At 31.2% G+C, this 27,411-nt stretch overlaps 1 protein-coding gene and 1 long non-coding RNA gene across 2 annotated transcripts; one reads left to right on the top strand and one right to left on the bottom strand.

Moving 5' to 3' along the window:
• Window positions 1-1,661: 1,661 nt before the first annotated feature.
• On the bottom strand, window positions 1,662-27,411 carry LOC143046068 (coatomer subunit gamma-2-like). Its single transcript, XM_076219048.1, has 25 exons — window positions 27,276-27,411; window positions 25,934-25,983; window positions 25,380-25,460; window positions 24,325-24,396; window positions 23,760-23,839; window positions 23,279-23,354; window positions 22,759-22,851; window positions 22,311-22,397; window positions 21,740-21,856; window positions 21,327-21,367; window positions 20,751-20,952; window positions 20,302-20,412; window positions 18,763-18,863; window positions 18,094-18,166; window positions 17,356-17,434; window positions 16,722-16,886; window positions 16,381-16,456; window positions 13,144-13,247; window positions 12,712-12,834; window positions 12,237-12,308; window positions 11,641-11,783; window positions 9,502-9,670; window positions 7,073-7,170; window positions 2,514-2,652; window positions 1,662-2,092 (listed from the first exon to the last, which is right to left on the bottom strand). Exons 1-25 carry the CDS (start codon window positions 27,313-27,315, stop codon window positions 1,860-1,862), a joined length of 2,625 nt encoding a protein of 874 aa, XP_076075163.1. The 5' UTR covers window positions 27,316-27,411; the 3' UTR covers window positions 1,662-1,859.
• Window positions 4,194-6,192, top strand: LOC143046086 (uncharacterized). Its single transcript, XR_012969065.1, has 3 exons — window positions 4,194-4,323; window positions 5,069-5,137; window positions 5,900-6,192. It is a non-coding gene; the product is annotated as an uncharacterized LOC143046086 (long non-coding RNA).

Below are 27,411 nucleotides of genomic sequence, written 5' to 3'. Positions count from 1 at the left end.
TTTCTATTCGCTTAAACTAAAGTTATAGTGCGAAAACCAAGAAAATGCTTATTTGGGCCCTTTTTGGCCCCTAATTCCTAAAATGTTGGGACCAAAACTCCCAAAATCAATCCCAACCTTCCTTTTGTGGTCATAAACCTTGTGTTAAAATTTCATAGATTTCTATTCACTTTTACTAAAGTTAGAGTGCGAAAACTAAAAGTATTCAGACGATGACGACGACGCAGACGCCAACATCATACCAATATACGACCAAAAAATTTTCAATTTTTGCGGTCGTATAAAAACGTAGTAAAAAAATCAGTCAAAAAAGGTGCAATTTAGCTACCGTCATGTTACATTTGTAAATAACATGTTTGTATTCTTGTCTTTCATTTTTGCTATGTGCTTTTGTCTATATGCCTTTTTATTTTTCTTTGGTACATATATGACAAGGCTTTGTACTTTAACATCCCGCCATTGTGTTATTGTCATATGGTTAATTTGTGTTTTCTTGTCTTTAATGTTTGCTAATTTGCTTGGTCAATATGCCATTTTGTAACACAATGTTGACTGCTGTACCTCTATTTTGACATTTTTACCTATCATGTCTGTTTGTTTTGTTAACGTATCATTGTCAAAATAATGGAATTTGATGCAACTGTCATACAAGTGAGAGGTTTAGCTAGTTATAAAACCAGGTTTAATCCACTATTTTCTACATAAGAAAATGCCTGTACCAAGTCAGGAATATGACAGTTGTTATTCATTCGTTTGATGTCAGGGGGTTTATCTGAGTCTTTTGGGAAAAAGGACCCTGGATTAGGAATTTTTAACATGGTTTTCAATGAAATTGGGAAAAACAAGCAATATACCAGATGTTAGTTTTAGTGTGTTTCGTTCATTAAAAACTTTGTTTTGTTGGTGAAAATAAGGTCTACCTACACCTTCTTTGTTTTTAAATATAACAACATGGCATTAAAGTTTATTTGAGTATCAAAATAATGAGTTCTAACTTCTTAAAGGGTTGCTACATTTTTTTTTGTTTTGACGTGAAAATTTGTGAACTAAAAATGTTTATTTATGACAGCCATTGTTTGTCAATGTTGTTTGTCATTCAATATGTTTCAACTTGGATTTACACATTACTTGTTGGAGATTTTTGGCATAAAGCTAGCGGTTGAATAAAATAAACATCTCTGTCATGAATAATAAAGATGAAAATGAATTTTGTGATCATTTGGGAATTTAACTCCCAAAATTGGGAAAAATGTAGGGTTTTTGTCGTTGGGAATGGGTCTGAAAACCGGACTGGGTTTGAAAACTGGACCCTGTGGAACGTGTTTAAGCCATTTGATAAGGGACTTTCTGTTTAGAATTTTCCTCAGATTTCAATTTTTTTGTAATTTTACTTTTTGCTAAATTTGGATCAACCTTTGGAATTCCAGGTCCATTATGCTCACCATGTACTTTATTTAGCCTTTTAACTTTTTTGATTGTGTGTACAAAATTACAAGTCTAGTATTTTTTATACTTTTTTTTCCATATAGCAGTGTACAGTATCCACATTTTGTTTATCTAAATGTTTAGTTTCTTGTCCTACTTTCAAAAGTGCTAATCTTGCAGTAGCACATGCAATTTTCATTTTAAATGGCTCCAATCATGTGAAAACAAACATATCCTCCCTTTTCCAGCTTTTATTGCACAAAAGCAGTAGTACATAATATTAACACAGCCATCATAGCAATATGTTTTCCATCAAAGCAAATAAATCTTATATCATTACAATAAATAATTTTTCAGTCTAAAGAATAATATATGTTTCAATATTCTTTATAAAAATTTCCCTAGAAAAAAAAATGTCCTTCAAATCCAAGTATCTATCCTATAGCTGTAACTAGCACTTCAGACACATAAGGATCGGTTGAACGAACAGTTAACTGCATCGTAACACCTGAATCTGACATGGCTAATTTAGCTCGGACGAGAGCATCATGGCCACCACGGTAAACTCCAGATAAAAATAATGAGTGTGAACTCTTGCCTTCCTGTACTTTGTCAGATCTCTCACATGGCTGCATACCCATAAACTGTATGATATTCTTCACAGCTTCTGTAATAAAAAAAACATCATTATTATTCATATTCGTTGATACGTTCAGGGTTATTTTTGCACAAATCTTCAGTCAGTTTGCCTAAAGAATTATAATTCTGAATAATTTTTATTAATCAAAATGCATTTTTAAAACATTGTTCATTCTTATCTTCCTTTATTGTATTTTGTCTATCAAACATGATCAAAAATTTAAAATCAATGAAGAACATTATAAGTTGTTCAACTCTGAACATTATTAAACCACAGTAAGTTAATATATATATCTGTATGAAAGTCTTCGGCTTATATATATTTCTAAAGTATCATTTATTGTTGCTAATACCTGATATTTAGTTATATACTTTTCGTGCCATAGATTTAAATAGCAACTATTCATGAAACAAAATAGTTCAGGATAACTTATATAATTCATATTTACCCTCTAGAGACTTGACAGTTGAGAGAGCAAATGTATCTTCAAGTTCATTTTCAGGTCCTATTTCTTCCCATGCTCCTCCAAAGTTTGGTTTTATCACACGCTGTACATGGTCAGCCACAGTAACTTCTACATCTTCAAGCTGTTAAAATATCAAAAGATTTCTGGAAACTTCACAGATAATGATGATGATTTATTTGGGCAACATTATTCATAATTTTCATTTTGAAAAGCTGCTAAAGTGATATTCAATCATAAATGAATGCTAAATTTACTGGAATTTCGATTTATAACAGTAACAAAATCCAATTAGAACTGAAAAGATTATCTCTCCTTGATTTTTTTCTGTGCAATATACAACTATTATCTCCCCTTGATTTATTCTTTGCCATATACAACTATTATCTTCCCTTGATTTATTTTGTGCAATCTACAACTATTATCTCCCATTGATTTATTTTTGTGCCATATACAACTATTATCTCCCCTTGATTTATTTTGTGCAATTTACAACTATTATCTCCCCTTGATTTATTTTGTGCAATTTACAACTATTATCTCCCCTTGATTTATTTTTGTGCAATTTACAACTATTATCTCCCCTTGATTTATTTTGTGCAATTTACAACTATTATCTCCCCTTGATTTATTTTTGTGCAATTTACAACTATTATCTCCCCTTGATTTATTTTGTGCAATTTACAACTATTATCTCCCCTTGATTTATTTTGTGCAATTCACAACTATTATCTCCCCTTGATTTATTCTGTGCCATATACAACTATTATCTCCCCTTGATTTATTTTGTGCAATTTACAACTATTATCTCCCCTTGATTCATTTTTGTGCAATTTACAACTATTATCTCCCCTTGATTTATTCTGTGCCATATACAACTATTATCTTCCCTTGATTTATTTTGTGCAATCTACAACTATTATCTCCCCTTAATTTATTTTGTGCAATTTACAACTATTATCTCCCCTTGATTTATTCTGTGCAATTTACAACTATTATCTCCCCTTGATTTATTTTTGTGCCATATACAACTATTATCTCCCCTTGATTTATTTTGTGCAATTTACAACTATTATCTCCCCTTGATTTATTTTGTGCAATTTACAACTATTATCTCCCCTTGATTTATTTTTGTGCAATTTACAACTATTATCTCCCCTTGATTTATTTTGTGCAATTTACAACTATTATCTCCCCTTGATTTATTTTTGTGCAATTTACAACTATTATCTCCCCTTGATTTATTTTTGTGCAATTTACAACTGGGTCAGGATCCCTAATAGACCTTGAGATGAGGAACTCAGATGACGTAATTAAAAAAAAATATTAGTCCGCCATACAATTGTGGATGCTGTGATTTTAAAAATGGACATAAATGAACAATAAGAACTGTTTTATAGAGCTGATGTGATGAGAAAAGAAAGATGTAGATTTGACCTGAAATAAATTATTAGAAAGGACAATTTTTTTATTGAATTTTATGATCAGAATTTTGGGATTATTTCATGAGGAGAGTGACATTTTTCACCATCTTCCGGGGTCCAGCAATTTGCGAAAAAAGTAATCTCACTTGCCACCCCGAAAATTTAACCAGACATGTATAAATGTATCAGCTTCGATATGAGCCATCATACATGTTCAAGTAAACGATATGGACTGAGCAACGGAGGAAAACGTTACCATTACGGCCTATGGAGAATTAATTGTAAATGTATACCCAAATTAGAAGCTTAATTCCAGAAGTTTTCAGGCTGATTTATGGATGATTTCACCTTGTACACCACCGAAAATTATGGTTAGTAGTTTTTTATTTATACCTAGTTATTATAAATGGTTTAAGATAAATATTATTGATAAAGATCAGCAAAAACTCAATGAAATTTTCGCTTTTAAAATGCATTACTGGCACGGGGCTGAACACTTTTTTTAGGCACAATCATAACTTTGTTTACTTCCGAGATATCCGAAAGGAATTTGTTTACTATATTGAAAAAGGCAAGAAATAACTTTTAAATATTATTAAATTGTAAGTAAACATGACACAATATAGTCTTTGTTATGTAATTATCACTTCGGTCTACAGGAATACCTGATAATCATGGGAGATAACACACTTCATACGAGTAAAGTGAGATACATCATCGCATGTGCTTTTATCCAATGATTTGACCCCTGGTCAGTAGATATATGCAAAAAAACAGAAAACACATGTACATATTTTAAGAAAATCATGAATTATTATTTTTAATGCACTTGAGCAAAACATGAGATATTGTCATTTCTCAGTGAAAAAGGGGGAGGGTCAAACCTTTTTGAAAACAATATTTCTGCACCGATTCAACTATTAAGCTAGTTAGCTACTACCCATTGCTTCTAATATAAAAGGTTTAAATGAAGGTTACTAAGCCACAAGGGAGAAGCATTTGTCTTTCTTTGTAATTAAACTTTCAAGAAATAGATTTTTCTCTCTCAATAATACTTATGTATTTAAATCAAATGATAACACAGCCTGAGTAATTTTTTTTGTTGTCTTATTTCAGTTCCAGACATATCATTACTTTTTAACCTGAGATGGCAAACTAGAGGTTTTAAAAAGTCCTGAATAACTGGTAAGCATTTTGTTTTGTTAGGCAAGCTCTAAATTGTTTATTTATGGTATTTATGCAATTGAAATTACAGTCGGTATGTTAAAAATATGCAAATATGAAAACTGTTGCTATGGTCTTGATATTGAATGGAAAGGCTTAGTTACAGATCGTTTCGACTCAATATTTCGAGTTAAATCTTGCGGCAACTGTTTCTCACGTAACACCGCAAACTATATTTAGCATTATTTTGATCTGTCGTTATTTAATGACGCCATAATACATGTGATGTCACAATGTTTCCTTTAAAACCTCATGTGGATTTCTCACTGATAAAAGGTTTTCACTGAAATACATGTTAAAAACATTTTTTCTCAAATAGAATTATGTGAAAGGACAAGTTTTGAAAATTTGCACTATATTGCACTCTAATTATATGATAAGGATGACTTTCCCAGTAGTTTAGAGTGCTTTCCACAGTTTTAAATACCAGATTTCCACTAGTAAGAATAATTATTTTGGTGTTGGTTTTTTTATAAAATCTTCATTTTTGCATAATTTCTCAGCCAAAATGCACTTTAAGACACAAGAAAATTTTATAGAATGCTTTAACAGGGTCTGTGTATTGTAATTAAAGGTTATAATCAGAAGTTTTGTCCTTGTTTTGACTAGTGAATGTATTCTTGAAGAAATTAATTATACATACACATTGTATTCAAAATAAATGAATATAGCGACGACAGTGTCATTGCCTTATAGTGCTAAAACAACTTTATTTTTTTTCAGAAATGGACAAAAATACACAGATTTATTCAGAATGTTATACCGATGAAGATCACATAAAAATATTTGGAAAAATCAGAAGTATTGATTTCAATATGGGTCAGGATCCCTAATAGACCTTGAGATGAGGAACTCAGATGACGTAATTAAAAAAAAATATTAGTCCGCCATACAATTGTGGATGCTGTGATTTTAAAAATGGACATAAATGAACAATAAGAACTGTTTTATAGAGCTGATGTGATGAGAAAAGAAAGATGTAGATTTGACCTGAAATAAATTATTAGAAAGGACAATTTTTTTATTGAATTTTATGATCAGAATTTTGGGATTATTTCATGAGGAGAGTGACATTTTTCACCATCTTCCGGGGTCCAGCAATTTGCGAAAAAAGTAATCTCACTTGCCACCCCGAAAATTTAACCAGACATGTATAAATGTATCAGCTTCGATATGAGCCATCATACATGTTCAAGTAAACGATATGGACTGAGCAACGGAGGAAAACGTTACCATTACGGCCTATGGAGAATTAATTGTAAATGTATACCCAACTATTATCTCCCCTTGATTTATTTTGTGCAATTCACAACTATTATCTCCCCTTGATTTATTCTGTGCCATATACAACTATTATCTCCCCTTGATTTATTTTGTGCAATTTACAACTATTATCTCCCCTTGATTTATTTTTGTGCAATTTACAACTATTATCTCCCCTTGATTTATTTTGTGCAATCTACAAAATTAAAGTTGAACTTATAGAGAATCTTGCAATTAAAATGATTGAGTAGTATTTTAATAATGCCATAATTTATTATTGTCATTTACTGTTAAATTTCAATTGTCATGCATATAACCTCTTTTTATTTCCAAACAATATGTTAAAATTCTTAGAAGCAGGACTCCCACTTTTGTTTTTAATAAAAAGTTGATGAGATATGGGTACATGGTATGCAATTACCTCTCCTTCAAAAATGTTTTGTCCAAAAAGTTTGTGCCCCTCTCTTACAATACTTTTTTTACCACCATGGCAGTGGTTTTGATTTGTATTTAGTGTGGTCAAATTCACATAATATAAAAAGGAAAATTCCATATTTTTAATCTCCTGTGAGAAATTAAAGATATTACTACAAACTTAATTGACATCATCTTTTTTATGGTTATAAAACTTACGACATATTCATCTTCATATCCATCATCATCAGCTTCTCCTGTGTTAGGATCACAATCTTTCACAATAAACTTCAGAGTACAACTAAATGTTCCAGTCACTGCAAATCAATATGAACATCTTTTATTTCAATGCTTAGCACAAGTTATAATGTCCTTTTCATAATTTAAAAAATTTAAATGTTCCTACTCCTAGTAGAAATAAATTTATCAATGTTTTTTTTAATCCACAAGTTACATCATGAAGTGTCATGTTTTTTTTTAATCCAATTTCCTATTAGAAAAGAGCCATGATATACACAATAAAAGCACAATCCAATTTTACTTATAATCACAAAATAGCTTTTATTTTAGTGATTTTTAGTTTTTCAAACCCAACAAAACCATATTGTTTTCATCAAAAGATATAGTATAATATATTATCAGTTGCACAACACATTTGACAAAAGACAACTTTAGGAGTATGGGGAAATGAAAATACTTGCATGGCCTTATCATGAAAACCATTTAATCAAAGAGCTGATAGCTCTGAGATGGAAGAAGGTGAATAAAAGGTAATTTGAATTACCATAAAAGCAGCCCCAATAACCCAGCCTGCTTTGTTCCATTATCGTTATGACATATTTTTTTCTTCAAACAAGAATGTGTCATAAGTACATATACATGGATTTCCCATCCGTACAATCATTTTCTATGTTCAGTGGACTGTGAAAATTAGGTAAAATCTTTAATTTGGCAGAAAAATTAGAAAGATCATTTCATAAGGAACACATGTGTACTAAGTTTCAAGTTGATTGGATTTAAACTTTATCAAAAACTACCTCGACCATAAACTTTAACCTGAAGCAGGACAGACTGACAGACCAGAAAAAATAATGCCAATAAATGGGGCATACAAATAGTAAGACTTGTTACATACCTGCCACTTTTGAAAGTTCCCATGGGGGTTTTTAGTGCGCGACAACAATTTTAAAGTTACAATTTTAAGCGAAGTATTTTGCACGATCTGGATTGTCTTGAAAAAGTGTCATATTTTTATGATGAGCTTACATGCCTTTTTCTTAAGTCTGTTTGCATGATTCTAGTAGTAGAAAAGATGAACATGTAGCTAGCAGACCAGGGTTTATTTTCTTGTGTAAACTTGATGAAACTTTCCCCAAGAACTATGCATCTAGCAAGTATTAAATGGTCAAAACATGTCAAAAAAATTTTGGGATGTTTCTAAACTTATACCTTCTTTATTAATTTGACCCCTCATTTAGAAAAGATGTTCCAAATATAATGAATTTTCCCACTTTTGAGTTAAAAATCTTAAAAATTTTCTTTCTTTCTTTTCAACAGTAAAATGACTCCTTGTTTTAGGGACAGTCCTTCTATTAAGGGATACCACTCATAATATGGGGGGGGGGGGGTGTTTCCCAACCTGTTTGTTGGTCTTTGTGAAAAAAAGGATAGCACATTGTGCTTAAAATCATTTAATTGAATACAAAAATAAAGTATTATGTCAATAAATTAGTGAAAAAAACTACTATTCAGTATTATCTTTATGGTAGTACTGCATCATTGATTTTTGTCAATCAGCCATGTTTTTATCCTTAAGGTGTGTAAGAACCCTCTTTGCAGATGAAAATTCACCTGCGGCAGTGCCATGCTGACGATTTTACAACTAAATGAAAACAAAAAAGTTCAAAATCTAGCATGTAAGAATAATCTTCAAAGAAAACGTTTTTGATTGGCTTATTAATTTGATCATCAGAAACACAGAATTCGATTGGCTGAACACGAATATTTTACCATGGGAACAAAATAAGGAACAGACGATTTTCACTAAATCGTGTTTAAAAGAGTTTTTTTTTACAATTTAAAAATTTTTTTTTTAATAAATGCAAGGACGTATTATAAAACGTCCTTGATAAGAGTGAAGAGAATGAACACATACCGAACGTACTATATGGTTGAAAGAACTCAGGACGAACAGACCAAGGGCAAACATATAAACTGGGCGACTTGACCCAATCCAAATTCATGCATGCGTACTACAAATATCTACATTAAAAACATCCGCTTACAAGTAAACAAACAATGCTCATGTAGATGAGATGAAATCTAGTAATTTACATAAATAAAAGGGTACATGTTTACGATGGCGATTGTTTTTCAATCGTAATTTACAAATTAAATGATTCAGATGCTTAATCATGTGTAAAAATCGGTGTCAAGAATCGGAAGTTGTTATGAAAATGTAATACACAGACACGGATGCGGCATACAGAGGTTGAAATGATTTTAAAGTCGGCAACATAGGTCTTCAGAAGACTTGAAGTCTTCTTCCACCAAAAATATTTCACATAATTCCCCACTTCTAATACTAATAAGTAATATTCTTTTTTTCTGTGTTTAAATATTTTCTATATGTGACTATTTATCTGTACCTTGTGTAGGATCCTCTGGGAGTCTGACCATAGTATATGTGGTACCAGGTTTGTTGTAGGGTAGACTTGGACACTGGACATACTTCATGACATCAAATCCTTCAGCAGGGTCCATGTGAACTGTCACATTCTCTAGGACCTGATCATTGAGTGTATTGGTGCAATCAAACTGTAATATAACCCATTAAACACTTTATTGGTAATTCATTTTCATGGTTTGAGGAAATTTTGTTGTTTTCAGAATGCATTATTTTTCTATTCCTCTTTTTAAGCCAAATTCATAAATCAAAACATCTACTAACACATGGGATTACATCAGAAAACTGCTTAATCTGGAAGACAATGTTCTGTGAATGAGAAACCTGTTTGCAAGAGGTTTTCCTTTTTTCTAGCCCAATTCCTGGTTTTAACGTTTCTTAAAGATAAAATTATTAAATTTATGCAAGGGTATATTATCTCAAATATATATTTAACAATGAAATTAGCACCAAAAAAAAATAAACCTCTCATGAAAATCTGCCAACTTATTACTGTAAATTCAGAAATTATTGCGTGCATTTATTATTGCGATGTGCCGACCACAGGCAAAAATGCGAGGTTTAATTATTGCGACTTGCCGATTAAAAAAAAATTTTTTTTATGCTGAACATTATTGTAAATCACAGATGTTCACATGTCTTTTCGCAAAGTAAAGCTTTGTTCAAATCTATGCATTTAGTTACCTTTCGTATGTTTTCTGTGATTGAATACACAATTCTTAACTGATGTAACTTGTAAAGGGGATCTAGAAACTAAGATGCATTACTAGAACTTATGTGTTGTGCATGCCGACTTTGGGGATCTAGAAACTTAATTGAACATCGACCACGTGCAGAAGATTAGTGTAGAACGAGGCCCGGCTTGGGTAATTATAGGATATTTTTAACTTCAAAAGAAAATAAATTACAATATTAAAAGTTGATAATCGCAATCACCCGTAGTAAATGATGTTTGGCTTCTTAGTCCTTTTATGCATACAAGCGAAGTTGAGAAAAATAAAAGGCTTGGCTTGTGGTATATTGTTAAAAATAAATTATTTATTTATTGTAATAAATTGTATTATATAACTTGTTTTTATTTCTAAGTTTCAAAAGGTTTACTTATACTGAAAATACACATGCTCCACTGAACAATTACAAACAATATTAACAAAATAAAATAACATCGTAATTTGTCACTTTATATAATAATCGAACAGCATTCAAAAGTAATTACTAGTACTAGTATCCCATTCATAAAAGTTCCCGGCAATATTGTTCAATCATAAACATATTACAGACACATTACCAATTAAAAGTCGAAGTGTTATAAAAATGTCACCTGGCTTCACTGATTACACAGATTAGCGGAAATAAGTTGTAAAAACATATTACCCTTAAATGCCCCAGGTGAAAGGTTAAACACATCACACCACTGAACAAAGGGAGATAAATCAATCACAAATTGACATTGGAAAAATGAAAGTAAGAATGCGAGGTTTAATTATTGCGATCGTCCGACGCTCGCATTATTCGCATTAATAAAAACCTCGCAATAATTTCTGAATTTACAGTAGCATCTTTCAATCCAATGGCTTAAGCATTTGACTACATTTGTTTCAACAATATTCAAAGTCAATAGTAAAACTGGATACATTCATGTATCTGGCAAAGCAGTGTTAAATGCACTGACCACCAAGCTGTATAAAAAAGATGTGGTATGATTGCCAATGAGACAACTATCCACAAAAGACCAAAATGACACAGACATTAACAACTATAGGTCACTGTACGGTCTTCAACAATGAGCAAAGCCCATACCGCATAGTCAGCTATAAAAGGCCCCGATAAGACAATGTAAAACAATTCAAACGAGAAAACTAACGGCCTTATTTATGTAAAAATTTTATGTAACACATAAACAAACGACAACCACTGAATTACAGGCTCCTGACTTGGGACAGGCACATACATGTACATAAATAATGTGGCGGGGTTAAACATGTTAGCGGGATCCCAACCCTCCCCCTAACCTGGGACAGTGGTATAACAGTACAACATAAGAATGTACTATAAAAATGTCCTTATTTATCTTAATTTCTTTCTTAAGTCTTAATCATACCTGGAAGACCATGTATCTACCAAAGCAGTGTTTAACACACTGGACCATGTATTCTGTTTCAGATTCTGTAAGCTCCACTGGCAGACTGGAGGACTTGAACAAAGATCCAAGGTTAGAGAACTCAGGAACAGCAGCCAATCGTTCTGAAGTACACAATAAAAGATTGATGTTTTCAACTAGTATTTTCTGATCAGACTTTAGTATTAATTGAATCTTGTATATTTTCTGTCCATGACACGTTAGGAAGGTTTATTCTGGTTTTGCTGTTAATTTGTCTAAAGATCAAATATATGATTTTTGTTAGATTGGTTTATACTATAAATATGGAAATTCTCCAAGGGCATATTTTCATGAATAATAATTGTACAAATCAACATTTGTTTATCATAGACATAAAATACAAGGAAATTAGCTGTTGGATTCTATTGATAAGATAGTTGTATACTATCAAAAGTTATATATCTTAATTATGCTTAAAATATAAACTTCTTTTTGTGAGAATAAAAAAAAAAACTGCAGAGAATTTCAATTTTCTATATCATCTGCATATTTAGTATTATAAACATTACTTGAACAATAATTGTGCATTTAATTACCTGCATAAATATCTTGTGTAGAAGCAACCACTTTGTCTGTTGCCTTGGATACAGAATCTCCTGGTTCCCTAACTAAAAATAATACAATTATACAAATATAACACAATTTACTGACTAGATATAGTGATCTTTATAAATCAACTTTGTCATAAAAAAAAACATAGTCATAAATATTCATAAAGTAGACAACAAGGTGTTTATCATAATGAGAGCTACAGATTTTCTAATCACACTTTTCATCATCTTCTATTAAAAGATTTCAAGGAAGTATGGTTTCACTTCTTGCTAAATGGTCAACTACACTTGCTGGCGGGAGAATTTAGTCCCCATTTTCGACATTTTTTTCTTGCATTTGTATAGGATCAATATTTTTATAAATGCACAGAATTTCAGGTGTCATATTCAGTGCCTTTCAACAGAAACAATTTATATACAAAGAAGTATAAATTGTTCAAGTCACATGTATATGAATTACCTTTCTGTTCAGAAACAGGTTGAGTATCAAGTGGAACAGTCTTCAAGTCAAATGGTGCCTCAGATGGTTCCAGGGTGTAGTTATGTAATGCTCTCTCTAATCCAACCACAGATACTTGTAAACCTAAAATATGAAAATAAAACAATCTTATTAAAAAATAAAACAAAATTATGGGAATGCTATCTAAGGTTGAGACGATGGTATAAAAAAATATATAAATATTAAAAAAAACTTTCAGAAGCTGAATGGCTACGGGTAGTTTTACAAAATGAACATGGAATATTATTGATTAAAAATCAATTATTCATGATGTTTTTTTATCTAATCACAATGCTTTGATGTATGCGTAAGACTTTTGTAAAATATCACAGAGAAAGCCTTTCATTCTGAAGTATAGATTTGAGTGTGAAAATCTAATATGTTTTAACATACCATTGAGGATATAAGCAGAATTGAGTGCTTTCTGTTTCTGTTTCAGAACATCAACATAAAATGTAGCTCTGTCCCTTACTTCATCATCAGTGTCCAATAAACACCTACAATATAAATTTAGTCAAAATTTACAATAAATACCTATTATACATATAATTAAGTCAACATTTACAATAAATACCTATTATATATTTAATTTCGTCAAAATTTACAACTAAAGTAAACTACGACAAATCGGATACCCAAACTTCAGCTAAAGTATCTGATTACCCGATATATTCAATTAGACGATGAATGTATATTCATTGAATATTCTGCAATATGAGTAGATCTAATCCTGCATTGTAACTGACCCTGACAATGGCTAAATATGTGAAAGGACTTGAGGATTGATGGAGTGATTTTTATCAGTTGCATCAACACAATGTTTGTGTAAAAAATAATCTTCTTCTGCAGCTGATTATGTAATGATTAAATTTGTTTGCAGTTTTTAAATCCTTTGTTTATTAAAATAAATCAAATGTCATGAAATATTTTCTACCATCCACAATTTGTCTTTATTTGTTTTGCAAGCTACTAAATTTCCATTATTTACATTATCACACAGGTAAACCATTTTGGCTATATATAAATAGATCAAAACATGTCTGTGTAAAATCATGTTTGTCATGATTTTATTTCTTTAAATAATCAAATTTAAATTTATGAAAATAATCATGATTGATAAAATATTATTGCATAAAGTATAGGTTACAATACACCATTAGATTGTATGGGCGCAGCCATTTTATGAGCATAACATGGTATTCAGAATTAAAAGTATGGCTAATCCTGATTGGTTGATATGTGCGCCTGTTATTTTTTATTATTAGAGATTTCGTGCATTCTGCATTATATCATTGGCCAAACAAATTATTTCTCTTAGCCCTAATGGAAACGAGATGTCTTTTCATCCCTAGGAAAAGACACAAATTAGTCAACAACCAAAACAGCATCCATGACATGTGGTTACTTTTGCACGTGAAAAAAATATTTCTGACAAAAGTCAGATTTCTCCTGTCAAAAGGGATTTATATATATATATATTGCAATAAATTACTCATAAGGAGGTAAATCCGGTTTAGATTATATTTCTGATTCTGTGAGCATTTAGAGTTTAATAAAAATTCTCCAAACAGCAACGTACTGCTCTTGACAACTGAGTCTTGTATATTTTATTTTAAAATTCAAACCATTTGAAGTAAAAGGGCATCTAATTCACATGATAAAGGAAGACAATGATTAAAGACAACAATTTATCCAAAAATAGTTCCTTTTAATTTAGTAAAAACGAAACCTTCTTGTCTGCAAAAGTGTAAATTTGTAACTTCCAGGTCCATTTCCTGTCAGAAAAACATTGGAAATATTGTGCATGGTTTTGAACAAAATGACCTGAATATTCTTATCCAATTTGACGATATATTCTAATATCCCATATTCAAATAAAATTAACATTAAACATATCGGGAAGGGTTTGGTGTTTTGAAATAATATTACAATAGCCGATATATTTGTTTAGCCAATATATATATAAAAAAGAAGATGTGGTATGATTGCCAATGAGACAACTATCCACAAAAGACCAAAATAACACAGACATTAACAAGTATAGGTCACCGTACAGCCTTCAACAATGAGCAAAGCCCATACTGCATAGTCAGTTATAAAAGGCCTCCATAAGACAATGTAAAACAGTTCAAACGAGAAAACTAACGGCCTTATTTATGTAAAAAAAGAACAAAAAACAAATATGTAACACATAAACAAACGACAACCACTGAATTACAGGCTTATATTTTTAGCCGATATCAGATTAGCTGGAGTCTACTGTAACACAATATCCAATGAATTCTAAGTTAGAGTACAATAACCATACCCAAAATTTTAATAAGAGTGCACACACTGAAATGTCTCGCCTTCTTTACTAATCATTGATATTATGTTGATACTCCTAAATATAAAGCTTTATTACGACTGTCACATAAACTTAACATGAATCGTGAAAATGAGGTCAAGGTCAGTTGAACCATATGTCAAGCAGACATGTACAGCTAACAATGCTTCCATACAACAAACATGACAAATATAGTTGAGCCTATTGCTTATAGTTTAAGAAAATAGACCAAAACACAAAAACTTAACACTGAGTAATGAACCGTGAAAACCAGGTCAAGGTCAAATAAAACCTGCACGACTGACATATAGATCATAAAATATTCCATACACCAAATATAGTTGACCTATGACATATAGTATTAGATAAAAAGACCAAAATTCAAAAACTTAACTTTGACCACTGAACCATGAAAATGAGGTCAAGGTCAGATGACATCTGCCCGCTAGACATGTACACCTTACCATCATTCCATACAACAAATATAGTAGACCTATTGCATAAAGTATGAGAAAAACAGACCAAAACACAAAAACTTAACTATAACCACTGAACCATGAAAATGAGGTCAAGGTCACATGACATCTGCCCGTTAGACATGTACACCTTATAATCATTCCATACAACAAATATAGTAGACCTATTACATATAGTATGAAAAAAACAGACCAAAACACAAAAATTTAACTATAACCACTGAACCATGAAAATGAGGTCAAGGTCAAATGACACCTGCCAGTTGGACATGTACACCTTACAGTCCTTCCATACACCGAATATACTAGCCCTATTGCTTATAGTATCTGAGATATGGACTTGACCACCAAAACTTAACCTTGTTCACTGATCCATGAAATGAGGTCGAGGTCAAGTGAAAACTGTCTGACAGACATGAGGACCTTGCAAGGTATGCACATATCAAATATATTTATCCTATTACTTATAATAATAGAGAATTCAACATTACAAAAAATTTGAACTTTTTTTTCAAGTAGTCACTGAACCATGAAAATGAGGTCAAGAACATTGGACATGTGACTGACGGAAACTTCGTAACATGAGGCATCTATATACAAAGTATGAAGCATCCAGGTCTTCCACCTTCTAAAATATAAAGCTTTTAAGAAGTTAGCTAACACCGCCGCCGCCGCCGTAACCGCCGCCGGATCACTATCCCTATGTCGAGCTTTCTGCAACAAAAGTTGCAGGCTCGACAACAAATTACTCCTTACTTTAATGCAACCTTTACATCCTTTTTTTTTTTTACTTCTGTCAAACAAGCATTGACAACTGAGGGTTATTACCTTTCTAACAGAACTGAACAGCTAGGTAGTAATTCTTCACAGTGAGCACCAAATTTTGCCAATGCAGTTACAGCAGCTGGAATAAAAAGATTAAGTTAATCTTAGTCAAATTAGTTTTAGCATAGTTTTGGAACATGTGACAACTACTCAGCCTTGGAATGTTTTTTTTCGAAATTGGTGTACAATGATGCCTTTATGTGAAATATAATTTATTTGAATGTGTTTTTATATGTTTTGTATAATGACATCACTCAAATTTTTTTTTATAAACTTATATCTTTGATCTTCTGCTAATTAATGTAGTTCAAATACTCAGTAAAATAAAATATTCTTGACCATACCTGCTCTGACAGCAGCATTCTCTAGTATTACTCTGTTGTATATAAATCTGATGTATTTAGATGGTGTTGGTGTTCTTGGTCCTTCTCTTCCTAACAAATGGAGAATCTTTGTTGCCAAGACAGTATGTTCACAATCCTCTATGAACTCACAGAGGTGACCAAGACCTAAAATTCACAATATTGAATTTTACATTCTATAAAAAAACATTTAATATTCTTTAATTTATCATAAATTTTATGTCATATTTTCTTGGTATTATCATAAAATGTGTGTTTTCCATAAAAGCCTTCTATCCAGCAAGATTCGCCAACTTTTAATCATAAATTATCTTGAAAAATCCTCAATGTGATGTTTTTATTTCCTGTTGGCTATTCATCACAACTGAGTGCAAAAAGACAGCATTTAAAATGTCAATTTTAAAATGATCATCGTTCAGGTACTGTATAGATTTACTATTCTATTCATTAATCAATAAAATGAAACATAAGAATTTATTTTTTTTGCAATTTATGGTACAAATAATGGCTCTTACCATATCTCATATTTCCTCATAAATCTACTTTTAGTCAAACAATTATCATGATTATCAAAATGAACTTTAAAATAACCATAGAAAAGAAACAAAATACAGACCTGCTTCCTTTGCCTCTGGATTTTCTTCTATGATAGTGATTACACTCTCAACAATGGCTTTCTTATAATCAAACCCACCCTAAAAAAATAATGCATAACAAGTCTTAATAAATATGAATGTGAAATCAGTAACTCCACTAATACTATTTAAAAAGACAGTAACTTTCAAAATCAACTAATAAAAAATATAGATGATTCAAGTATTGGTAAGTGCATTCCAATAAGTGAGTTAAATGTGTCAAGTTAAGTTGGTACCGAACACCTGGACTAAAATCAATTTGGCTCGTTAAAATTCTCATTAAATTTTGACAAAAATATAAAAATTTCTAAAAACTTGAACCACATACTGTATTGTAAATACTGTTCATTCAAAAATTATTGCAATAATTTTATTATTGTGAAAAATGGGATCTGAAAAAAATAAAATCGCATTGTAGTCTAAAACGACAAAATCACAAAAATAAATGCTCACAATAATTTAACAGTATATCAGTTTGAAAAACATTTATTTTGATCATTGAACTGCTTAATACTTCTAACAATAGAACTTGATAAAAATGTTCATCTGATTTTTACAGAGTTATCTCCCTGTAGTGTTATGTACCACCTTAAATGTCACACTATTCTACATCTAAACAGGAAAAAATATTATTTATAATAACTGCAAGAAATTTCTTTGTAAAACATACATTAAAAGTTACTGTTTATTCTATTTTTTTTTTATATAAATTCAATTACCTCATCTCTAAGCATGGATGACAGGAAATTCATCAAAACATTGTGCTTTCTTGGGAATTTCAAACATAATGACCTGAAAGAGAAGACATTAATATTTGTATGTATATATAATAATGGTTTTAACCATTTAAAAATTCTTATCATGTTATAAATGTGAGTTTTCAGTATCAATATGTTGCTGGGTTGATATCTGAATGACTTTCTATCATATTCAATATTTGTAAAGTAATGATAATAATACCAAACAAATCAGATATAACAAGTTTCCTATTCATTAGCCAGTGCTTGTAGAACTAACAATGTCCTAAGGGGTCTCTAATAAATGCAAAGACAAATATAAGATCAACTGGATTAAATGTGATTACGTACTGGTTTTACACAATGTAAAAGTATGGCAGAAATAGTACTTTTAAATAGTGGAAAAGGTGTAAAAGGATGCAGTGTAAAGACTTGTTGGAGGATGATGACAAAGCTTAGTATGACAACAAAGAAAGACTGCAATCAACTATATAGGACAGACCACCAAAAGGGTGTTGTCTATAAGAACCCATGTTAGAACTAAGATCAGATTTCTTATAAAGATTTCTATTTAATGTGGTTTTTTTTTATTTGGGATGCTGTCTCATCATTGTTCATCAGTGATACAGAAATATATATAAAACTTCTTACTGTATAGCTTGTACAACAACTATCTTGAATTCGTCAGATATTTCATTCATAAAGCTGGAAATTTGCTTCATCAATCTGTCAACACTGCTTTCACTTCCAGTCTACAATTAACATTTTTTTTAAAATATAAAAAAATTAGACATATAACCACAGTTTCTCTATAATTGGATTGAAATTTATCATGGTTTATGGAATTTCACATTCACGTTTTCCAAAATATGTAAGATATTTACTAGGAAATAGATTTACCAATTTTATGTGGGGCTATTTTGAAGCAATTTTTCCAAAGACCCAAGCCATACAATTTTCAGTAGTAATTCTATGCACTTTTGCGAGAAAACTTGTTAAGATACACATTACCCCTACATTATAATATTCTACTGTTAATACCCATCCCCTTCATACAATTAATTCTAAAATATGCCTGAATGAAATACTGATGAAAAAATAAAAAAATAAATCTATTTCTCTTAACCCTTTCGCCGATGAGTTCCGGTTTACCGGGATTCACGCTTCAGACAGCTGACGATGAGTCCTGTTTTACCAGGATCGGAATACCTCTTTTATATTTCCCGCTCAAAACAGCGCAAACACGAGTTATCTTTCTTTGATGAATACCCGGATGAAAGTGTAAACATGGCGCTTCCGTTTGTTGATAACCGTGTCAAAATCAGAGTAAATTTTTTTTGAAAGAATATGGAAGAATTGAAGCCAAACTAGTATACTTTTTTGACATAAAATGTCGTTTTATGTACAAAACACTTGGAATGGACATCGTTCAGTGTGAGGAATTTATACAGCCTCGTAAAATTTTTCAAAATTTTGCCGTTTTGGGTTAAAAAATTACGAATTGGGGTCAAAGAGCAGAATTTTGAGAATTTCACCTAGATAATGCCAAAAACTTGAAAATTTGAATATTTTATTAAGAAAAAATTATCAAAACATGAACAAAACTGTGAACATAGTGTTAGTGAATGAAATAAATACACAAATAACTACAAATAAGTTTTATTGACATGTATTATGAAGATCTCCCACTTAAGTGATAGTAGCCAGGGAAGCCATCGTCTCAGAGTTGCTTCAGTCTGGGCAGCAATCGGTGAAAGGGTTAATCTCTTTTTTCAAAATGTTTTGAAGTTACATAGCTTTATCTTGTCAGAACAACAAACGTAAAGACATTCTTGGTCTTATTTATCACAGAAAAAAAAAGCAACATTAAGCTGGAATCCCACCTTTTCTTCATTTCAAACTTGAATTCATATTTCAATAACCCCAAAATAATCGACAGAAATGGGTATTCTATTGAAGGCAGTATAAATATTTTCCAATGAGTTTCTCTACCTTAATACATCAGTAACAATAACCATTGTAGTCTGTTTATTTCCAGATCTAATTTGAAGATAATTTCCATCAACAATATTTTTTCTAGAAATAATTTTTATTGCACAAGCTACCAAGTCCTTAGATTACCGACAAAATCAAAGGCCTGAAATTTGTGCCTAAGATCAGATACTTTAACTTTTTACAGATGTGACTTACTTTGAGGAGGGTAGTAATAGCCAGTGTTGCTATACTTCTGTTGGAATCTGTAATCAGGTTCTCTAACTCCAAGTTACAGGATGATACAACTGATGGGTGCTTCATAGCAACCTACAAAACAACGTAAAATATATGTCAAAGGTCTGATGGAAATGGTTTGTTTTCTATTAAAATTTGTCTGTAAACTAGCCTTCTATTATTGTGACTACTTATGCAATTTTTTCATGATCTTTTGTATTTTATTCCGACTTAGTACTACTGTGATGGGTCTAGTGCCTTTTCAACTGATATTTGCACATTTTTATTATGGTGTGCAGTTGCAAAGCTGTCTCCTAGTTTGATTAGTTTGAGGGCTCACAAACATGTTTTACCCATCACATTCTTTGAGTGCCTGACCACTTTGTCCTTTGGTCGGGTGAGCTAAAAGTTGAATACTTGTTGATTTTTACCTTATTGAGAGTCCTAATAGCAGCAAACCTTAGTGTAGGTTTTGGTGAACTACAGAAAAGTTGTAAGACTGGAACAGCTGAGGATAACTCTTTAGCTGTAGTATTCTTCAGATTGACAATGGCATGTGCAGCCTCATAAATAACTATCTCACTCTTGTGACGCAAACAATTCTCAATGAAATCAAACATTGGACTGTCAGTTCTGTGGAAAGAAAACAAAAAATATCAAAGAAATACATCAAAACTAGGAGACACCAATGAAATTGTGGGCTTGTGAATTGATATAGTACATGTATAAATTAATAATATTGAAAGTAAGTAAACTGAAATATTTTGTTTGTCTAATAAAAATGTTGTTATCATTTAACTTTATGGTACATTGTCTGTTTTTACTAAAATACTTTTTCCAGTAATTATGTACTCACTTGAGAAATTGAAGTATTGACATTAATCTATAATATTATTTTCATTTAAGAGCAATGTTAAGTGAAGATGAATGCAACTTTTGTTCATGTTTTTTTTTTGTGTTGGTGGTATGTTGTTGCTATGATGTAATGCTTTTATTCATGGACTTACCCTGCACCTTCTTCTTCCATCAGTTTACTGGCAATCCTAATCTACAATATACACATATTTTTTTCTTATCAACAATAAATTTACAGATAAAATTTATTGCACACAATATGCAATAGTAGGAATATTTGATTAGATATATACTTTGGAACATTTACATTTTCTACAACATCTTCTTATTTATCTTACGGTTATCAATGACTGCTACATAAACAACAACAAAAATAACTTGCAAATAGTTTGACCAAAAAGGTAATAAACATGTCAAGTTCAAAAAGCAAAACTGATATAAATTAGTTGAATATATACATGATATAAAGAAAGAACATTATAATGTTTTAAAAACAGATCATTGTCTTTATACGAACAAAATTTAAATAAAACAGGACCAAAGCTGAAAAAACTATAATACTTACCAGCAAACAGTAGGCATATGGTGACTTGAGTGAATGTTTACTGAATTTGCTGACCAGTTTGGTTACAGCGAGTCTGTCATACTTTCTAATGTGGTACAACAAGCCTAATGCATGGTACTGAAAATAAACAAATACATTAATCCAATATTTGTTGACGATTGAGAAAAATTGCACTTGAAATCATTAGAGAAACATATTCTATCCCTGTACTTTTTCATTTCAATATTGTACACACTCTCAAGAGTTTTCAAATTTGTCATACATAAATGCAAAATAATCTCGTAGTCAAAGATCTTAATTTTGAGTCTGGTGCGACAAGAAAAAAAACATACAAACATATAGTAAGTAAACTTTATTAAGATCAGGTATATTTAAGAAAAAGTCATATGCCTACTGGCAATTTCATGTCACATTAAATTGACTTTCTTGTTTTTGGTCAATTTAAACAGCTAAAATAATGGTGAAGATTGCCAATGTAAAATTTTGAACAGGTCTTATATCTCCGACCTACATATTTTGACTCCTTAGAAAATGTTGACCCTAAAAAGATTGTTTTAATCTGTTTCCTTACCTGGACCATGATATTATCACTTGATACAGCCTCTTGTGCTTCATTAACCCATCTCTTTATAACATCCTGACTTCCTTTACTCAAATGCTGAAAAATTAGAGTTTAAATATGTATAATTCCTGTATTAAAGCTGTGTGCTGCTTTATATTGTGATGTCTATGGAAACCTCCATGGTTTAAGGAGAGTAAAAGAAGGTAAATATAGATAAAATTATCATTTTATGAAACTAATTTTCAATGTTTAATCATCAAGGTGAAATATACAACAACAAAAAAAACCTACTGAGTGTTTAAAACAGGATACATCATTTACCAATCAAATCAATCATCTTTTTATTGCAGAAAAAAGGAACTATACTACAAACTACAAAAAAGGTAGAAAATGTGACCATTCACTTTTGAGCTTTTTTTGTTTGCTTAATATAAAAAATCATTACTACAAGACTAACCAGAGAAGACACTAATGCTGCACTAGACACTGCATGGTTCTTGTCTACGATGGCCTGTTTCATATATCTCTCTATACTTTGTAACATGGTATTCTGAAATGGAAATATTACAAATCTTACATCACTTAACTTGACATATTTAAATGATTACATATTGATCTTTTGTTTTTTAGATGTATGGGTTGTTGTATTTTCAATGTATACCTCTCTTTAATGATGTACAGAAACTACTAATGTTTAATTTAATGTATTTGTACTTTGACAGCATATTTAAACACAGCTACATTTGATTTTCATCATGCTGAGAAAGAATTATAATAGCTTTTAGCTGAACTTTAAAACTATTCTGTGGTTTATATAAGGCTTAGGTATGGTGTGTTTAAACCAGGCTGACCTTGAATGCTTTAACTCTGGAATTAAATTCTGAACATTATTTATCAGTCAAGCTCTATACAAGTAGAATCATGTCAGTTACTGAACAGAAGAGTTGTAATAAATAGCTATGCATTAGAATACTTACGTCAGTAATAGAACAAAGAGCTCTTATGGCTGGTCCTCTGAACTGATCATCTTTTCCAGTCATGTCTTTCATCAAACTGTTAAGGAAAATAAATACTCCTCATTATTCTAAACTTTGAGAAGGTTACATTTTTAATGGAATAAAATTCTTTTCTGTGTATATAAGTTGAAAAGGATTTGTTCAAGATTCTTTACAAAACTTCTCAAATAAGATAGTTTAAAGTGTATTCAACTATTCACTGTTCAGAGTATATTCATGGTATTCCATTTAAAAAAAAAAGATGTGGAATGATGGCAGTTTGCTGACTTGAGAACCAAACAAAAGATATGATCTCACCAATAGTTCATTTCTAGACAAAATATTCTGTTTCATGAAAGTACCCATACATTTAGTAAGCACTGGCAAAGTAGAGGTCTCTAAGAAAGACATAAATAGAAAATGTTTTGAAAACTTCCTGAATCCCAATTTCGATCAAATTTACCTGCTAGTAACAATGATGACATCATTTGCTATTTTGGACATTTCTTTGATTCCAAGATAGACCAGTCTCCTTAAAACAGGCTACAGAAGAACAAGAAATAACATTAAAACTCAGGAGTATACATCAACTATGATATTTCATCTTATATTTTTCATTTTTAATCTGATGATTCCTGCAAAAACAATTTAATCATACTTTTAATCTTATCTGAATGTGATTGCAATGTATCTATATATAGTCTATTAATTCATTAGTTGCTATTTCATTGTCTGTTATTTGCAAATGACAATCAAACAAATGCAAAATATCATTTTTCATGACTGCTTGTTTGCTGTTCATACATTTCCCTACCATCTTAGACAAAAGAACTTATCTGTTCATACATTTCCCTACCATCTTAGACAAAAGAACTTATCTGTTCATACATTCCCCTACCATCTTAGACAAAAGAACTTATCTGTTCATACATTCCCCTACCATCTTAGACAAAAGAACTTATCTGAAATATAAAATCATATGTATATGATCTTCACACTTCTAGTCTGCTTCTACATGTATGACTTACATCTTTGGCTTGAAATAACTTGGTCATTGCAAAGAATGCTTCTGTGGCTTCTGTTGTACCAATACTTTCTCCCTATCAAAAACAAACATTAATTGATGGCTGTTGTATGTTCTGTGGCAAATATTACATGCATATTCAAGATATATTATTAAATTAATGGAAAATGTGTCCCATGCTACTCAAATTTGTGAGTGATCTGAATTTTGTGGTAATAAGTATTAATTATAAGCTTCATAACATTTAATTGAGTCAAACTTAAGTTCAAGAACCAACCAAAAATTCATAATTTTTCCGTTTGTAAAGGGGCATAACTCTAGAACGGCACCAAAATTTGAAACTTGATCTGTATTTGTGGTAATAAGCATTGTGCTTTCAAAACAATTTGTTCAGGCCAAATTAAGTTAGAGAACGGACACCAAAAATTCAGCAATTTTTTCATTTGTAAAGTGGCATAACTCTAGACAAGCAAGTGACGCCACCCAAATTCAAACTTGATCTGTGGAAATAAGCTTTGAGTATAAGTTTCATAAAATTTGGTTGAGGTAAACTAAAGTTAAAATACGGAAACCAATTTTGAGACATATGGAGGGTAAAGGGTAAAACTCAATGCCCCCTCCACTTCGACAGGGGCATAAAAAAAGTCCTGCTTTGTACTTTACTGACGCTAAGTTTTTTTTTAAATGCTAACTTACAATTTAACTCTGCATGTATAAATGTCACCAAACTGAACTTAATGGATGAGGAATTAACCACACGCATGGTGATCATGAATTTTAAATAATGGGAGCTTAGAATAGGAATTTAAAAGGGTTGAGCCAAAATTAATGCAAGGGGTCACAACTGTGCATTAAACCTCTAAGGAAAACATTGATGTGTTAAAGTTACTTATCTACCTGTATTGTTTGTATATATCAGGGGTTCTTAAAAATTTAAGACTTTTCTGGTTTGTAGTTTCCTCAAAAAGAAAACTTTTGAAGGATACATAGTACAAAATGTACAATGTATACAAAATGGCTACACATATACTGCAATCGATTTATTTGACAATGTCTTACCTGGTTGATGAGATATAAAAGTTTCGTCAGAATGTGTCCACATTTTTTGGGATTTATTGGTGTTTCATTAAATAGTCTTGTCTGAAAAGAATATATCAAGACATAGTAAAATAATAAATATTACAAAGATATTCAAAATATGTAAAAAATTTACTTAAAATAAATGTAACATTTTAATTTCATCATTTCATCAGTTATTTTAAATATATATCAGATGTTGGTTCAATCAGGTGTGATTTATACTGGATGAAATGTCAAGTAAAAGTATTGGGTCTAGTGAATCTTGAATATTTATTATGCAAAATTTCTTCATAATTCCTTATTTTCATGTTTTGTTTTGTTTTTAACTAAAAGAATAACATTAAGCACTTGTATCATTCTGCATTTGTACAACTTGTTACATTGTAGTTTTATAGCCTATTTGGAGTATTTCTTTTGATAAAAATTTACAATGTCCGACAGTTTTCTGCTTTTCCGTTTTAGCATGTAAGATGGTCTCAGTAAGAAATAAGACAAACAAATCTAAAAAATTATAACCATCTCAATAATCTTACCTCTTGTAATACTACACTTTTCTCCAAATTATGAAATGGGTTCCCTCCTCCTGAAAAAATAAGTAAAATGTAAGAAACATATCAGCTGGTTAGTGAAAACTTACATAAGTAGTTAAAAAAGGCTCCATTTTTTTTTAATTAATTAAAAATAGAAAGATCATTATTTAAATATTTTTTATATATCAAATATTATTGGATGCTGGGTAGACTTTAAAATTAAATGGGGGCCGATTTGCAGCATTCACGAAAACCTTTTTTAACCTGTCGGTCATGGGACTGACAAAGCAAGATTATTTGTCAGTCCTACAAAATCTGTCAATTTTATCTTGAAATAAAATTTCTAACATATTCTTTAAAAAAAATAACTTTATTTATCATGTTTATATTAATTACAAACGAAAGTGAACCAACGCCTGGTGAGTCTGTAGTACGGTAGAGTCCATAAAGTGGATACCTCGGGTATGCAGGGTCGTTATGATAAAAATCATAAAATGTAGAGAGTCTTATAACAACAACACTTTAGGGATTTATTTATATTAGTTTTATTCTTCACAGGCAAATAAACAATGAATGACCAGTTGTGGTCTTCTGAATTTTCCTTTAAGTCATCTTCACTATCCATTTCATCATCTGAATCACTTTCTCCGTTGTTACAGTACTTGTTGGCTCCATCACAGATTGTTTGCCTCCATGAACAAATTTAGTAGGTTGCATGCAGTTCGACGCTTTGGTTTGTTTATAATAAACCAGTACCGTAAATTAGCTGAGGATACATCTGATGACCGATGTAAACACATACTGGAAGTGGAATAGTTGCTGTACATCTAAATGTAATTGCTGATGTAAAAAAGGGCCGATATAGGCACTGCAACAGTTGTTTTTACATCGGTCATCACGATCCCCACCAGCCTTCAAAATACTGGTCTGAGCCTCATTTTGTCAGTCAGGACTGACTATTTTAGCGAACTCGTGATTTGACCAGGTGTTTGATTCTTACCCACAAGCCCTTAATTCCTCAATCCTTAATTCCTTAATTGTTTCTAGCTACGGAAAGGTTGACTATCTATGTACACAGGCACTTGTTTCTATCCATGGAATAGAGATATGTAATATGGTAGTGTAATATGGATAGTCGACCTTCACAAACAAGTGCCTGTGGTTGTAGTTGTACATCTATGGTCCCAACTATGGTCAGCAAACTCAAAAAAAAGAACCATTAGAGTTACGGTTCCGCAGCTACCCGTAACCGGGGCTCAGTCCCCTCAGACCCACGTCTGTTCAATATTTGCAGTCCGTCTAATTATTGGTAAATGATGATGATATCGTCAGTTTTTAAAATTACCTTCTTCCTCTTCTTTCTTATCACGCCTAAGCATATGCATTTTTCCTGAATATTATATTAACCCGACAGGAAGTTCTTCTATTCCACGTTGAATATGACTTCTACGCATGCGGGGAGCTCTCCAACATCTGAAGGT

This window comes from Mytilus galloprovincialis, chromosome 1 (assembly GCF_965363235.1).
Source record: "Mytilus galloprovincialis chromosome 1, xbMytGall1.hap1.1, whole genome shotgun sequence".
NCBI lineage: Eukaryota > Metazoa > Mollusca > Bivalvia > Mytilida > Mytilidae > Mytilus > Mytilus galloprovincialis.
This window is presented reverse-complemented; position numbering and strand designations above follow the sequence as displayed.

What these genes read in the sequence shown, in the direction of transcription:
- LOC143046068 (XM_076219048.1), bottom strand. Translation starts at nt 27,315, where the DNA reads ATGCATATGCTTAGGCGTGATAAGAAAGAAGAGGAAGAAG. An exon ending in GAATGCTGCTGTCAGAGCAG is followed by an intron (nt 16,457 to 16,721) that starts GTATGGTCAAGA and finishes TTTTTATTCCAG; the next exon opens with CTGCTGTAACTGCATTGGCA. An exon ending in TACACAAGATATTTATGCAG is followed by an intron (nt 11,784 to 12,236) that starts GTAATTAAATGC and finishes TGTGTACTTCAG; the next exon opens with AACGATTGGCTGCTGTTCCT.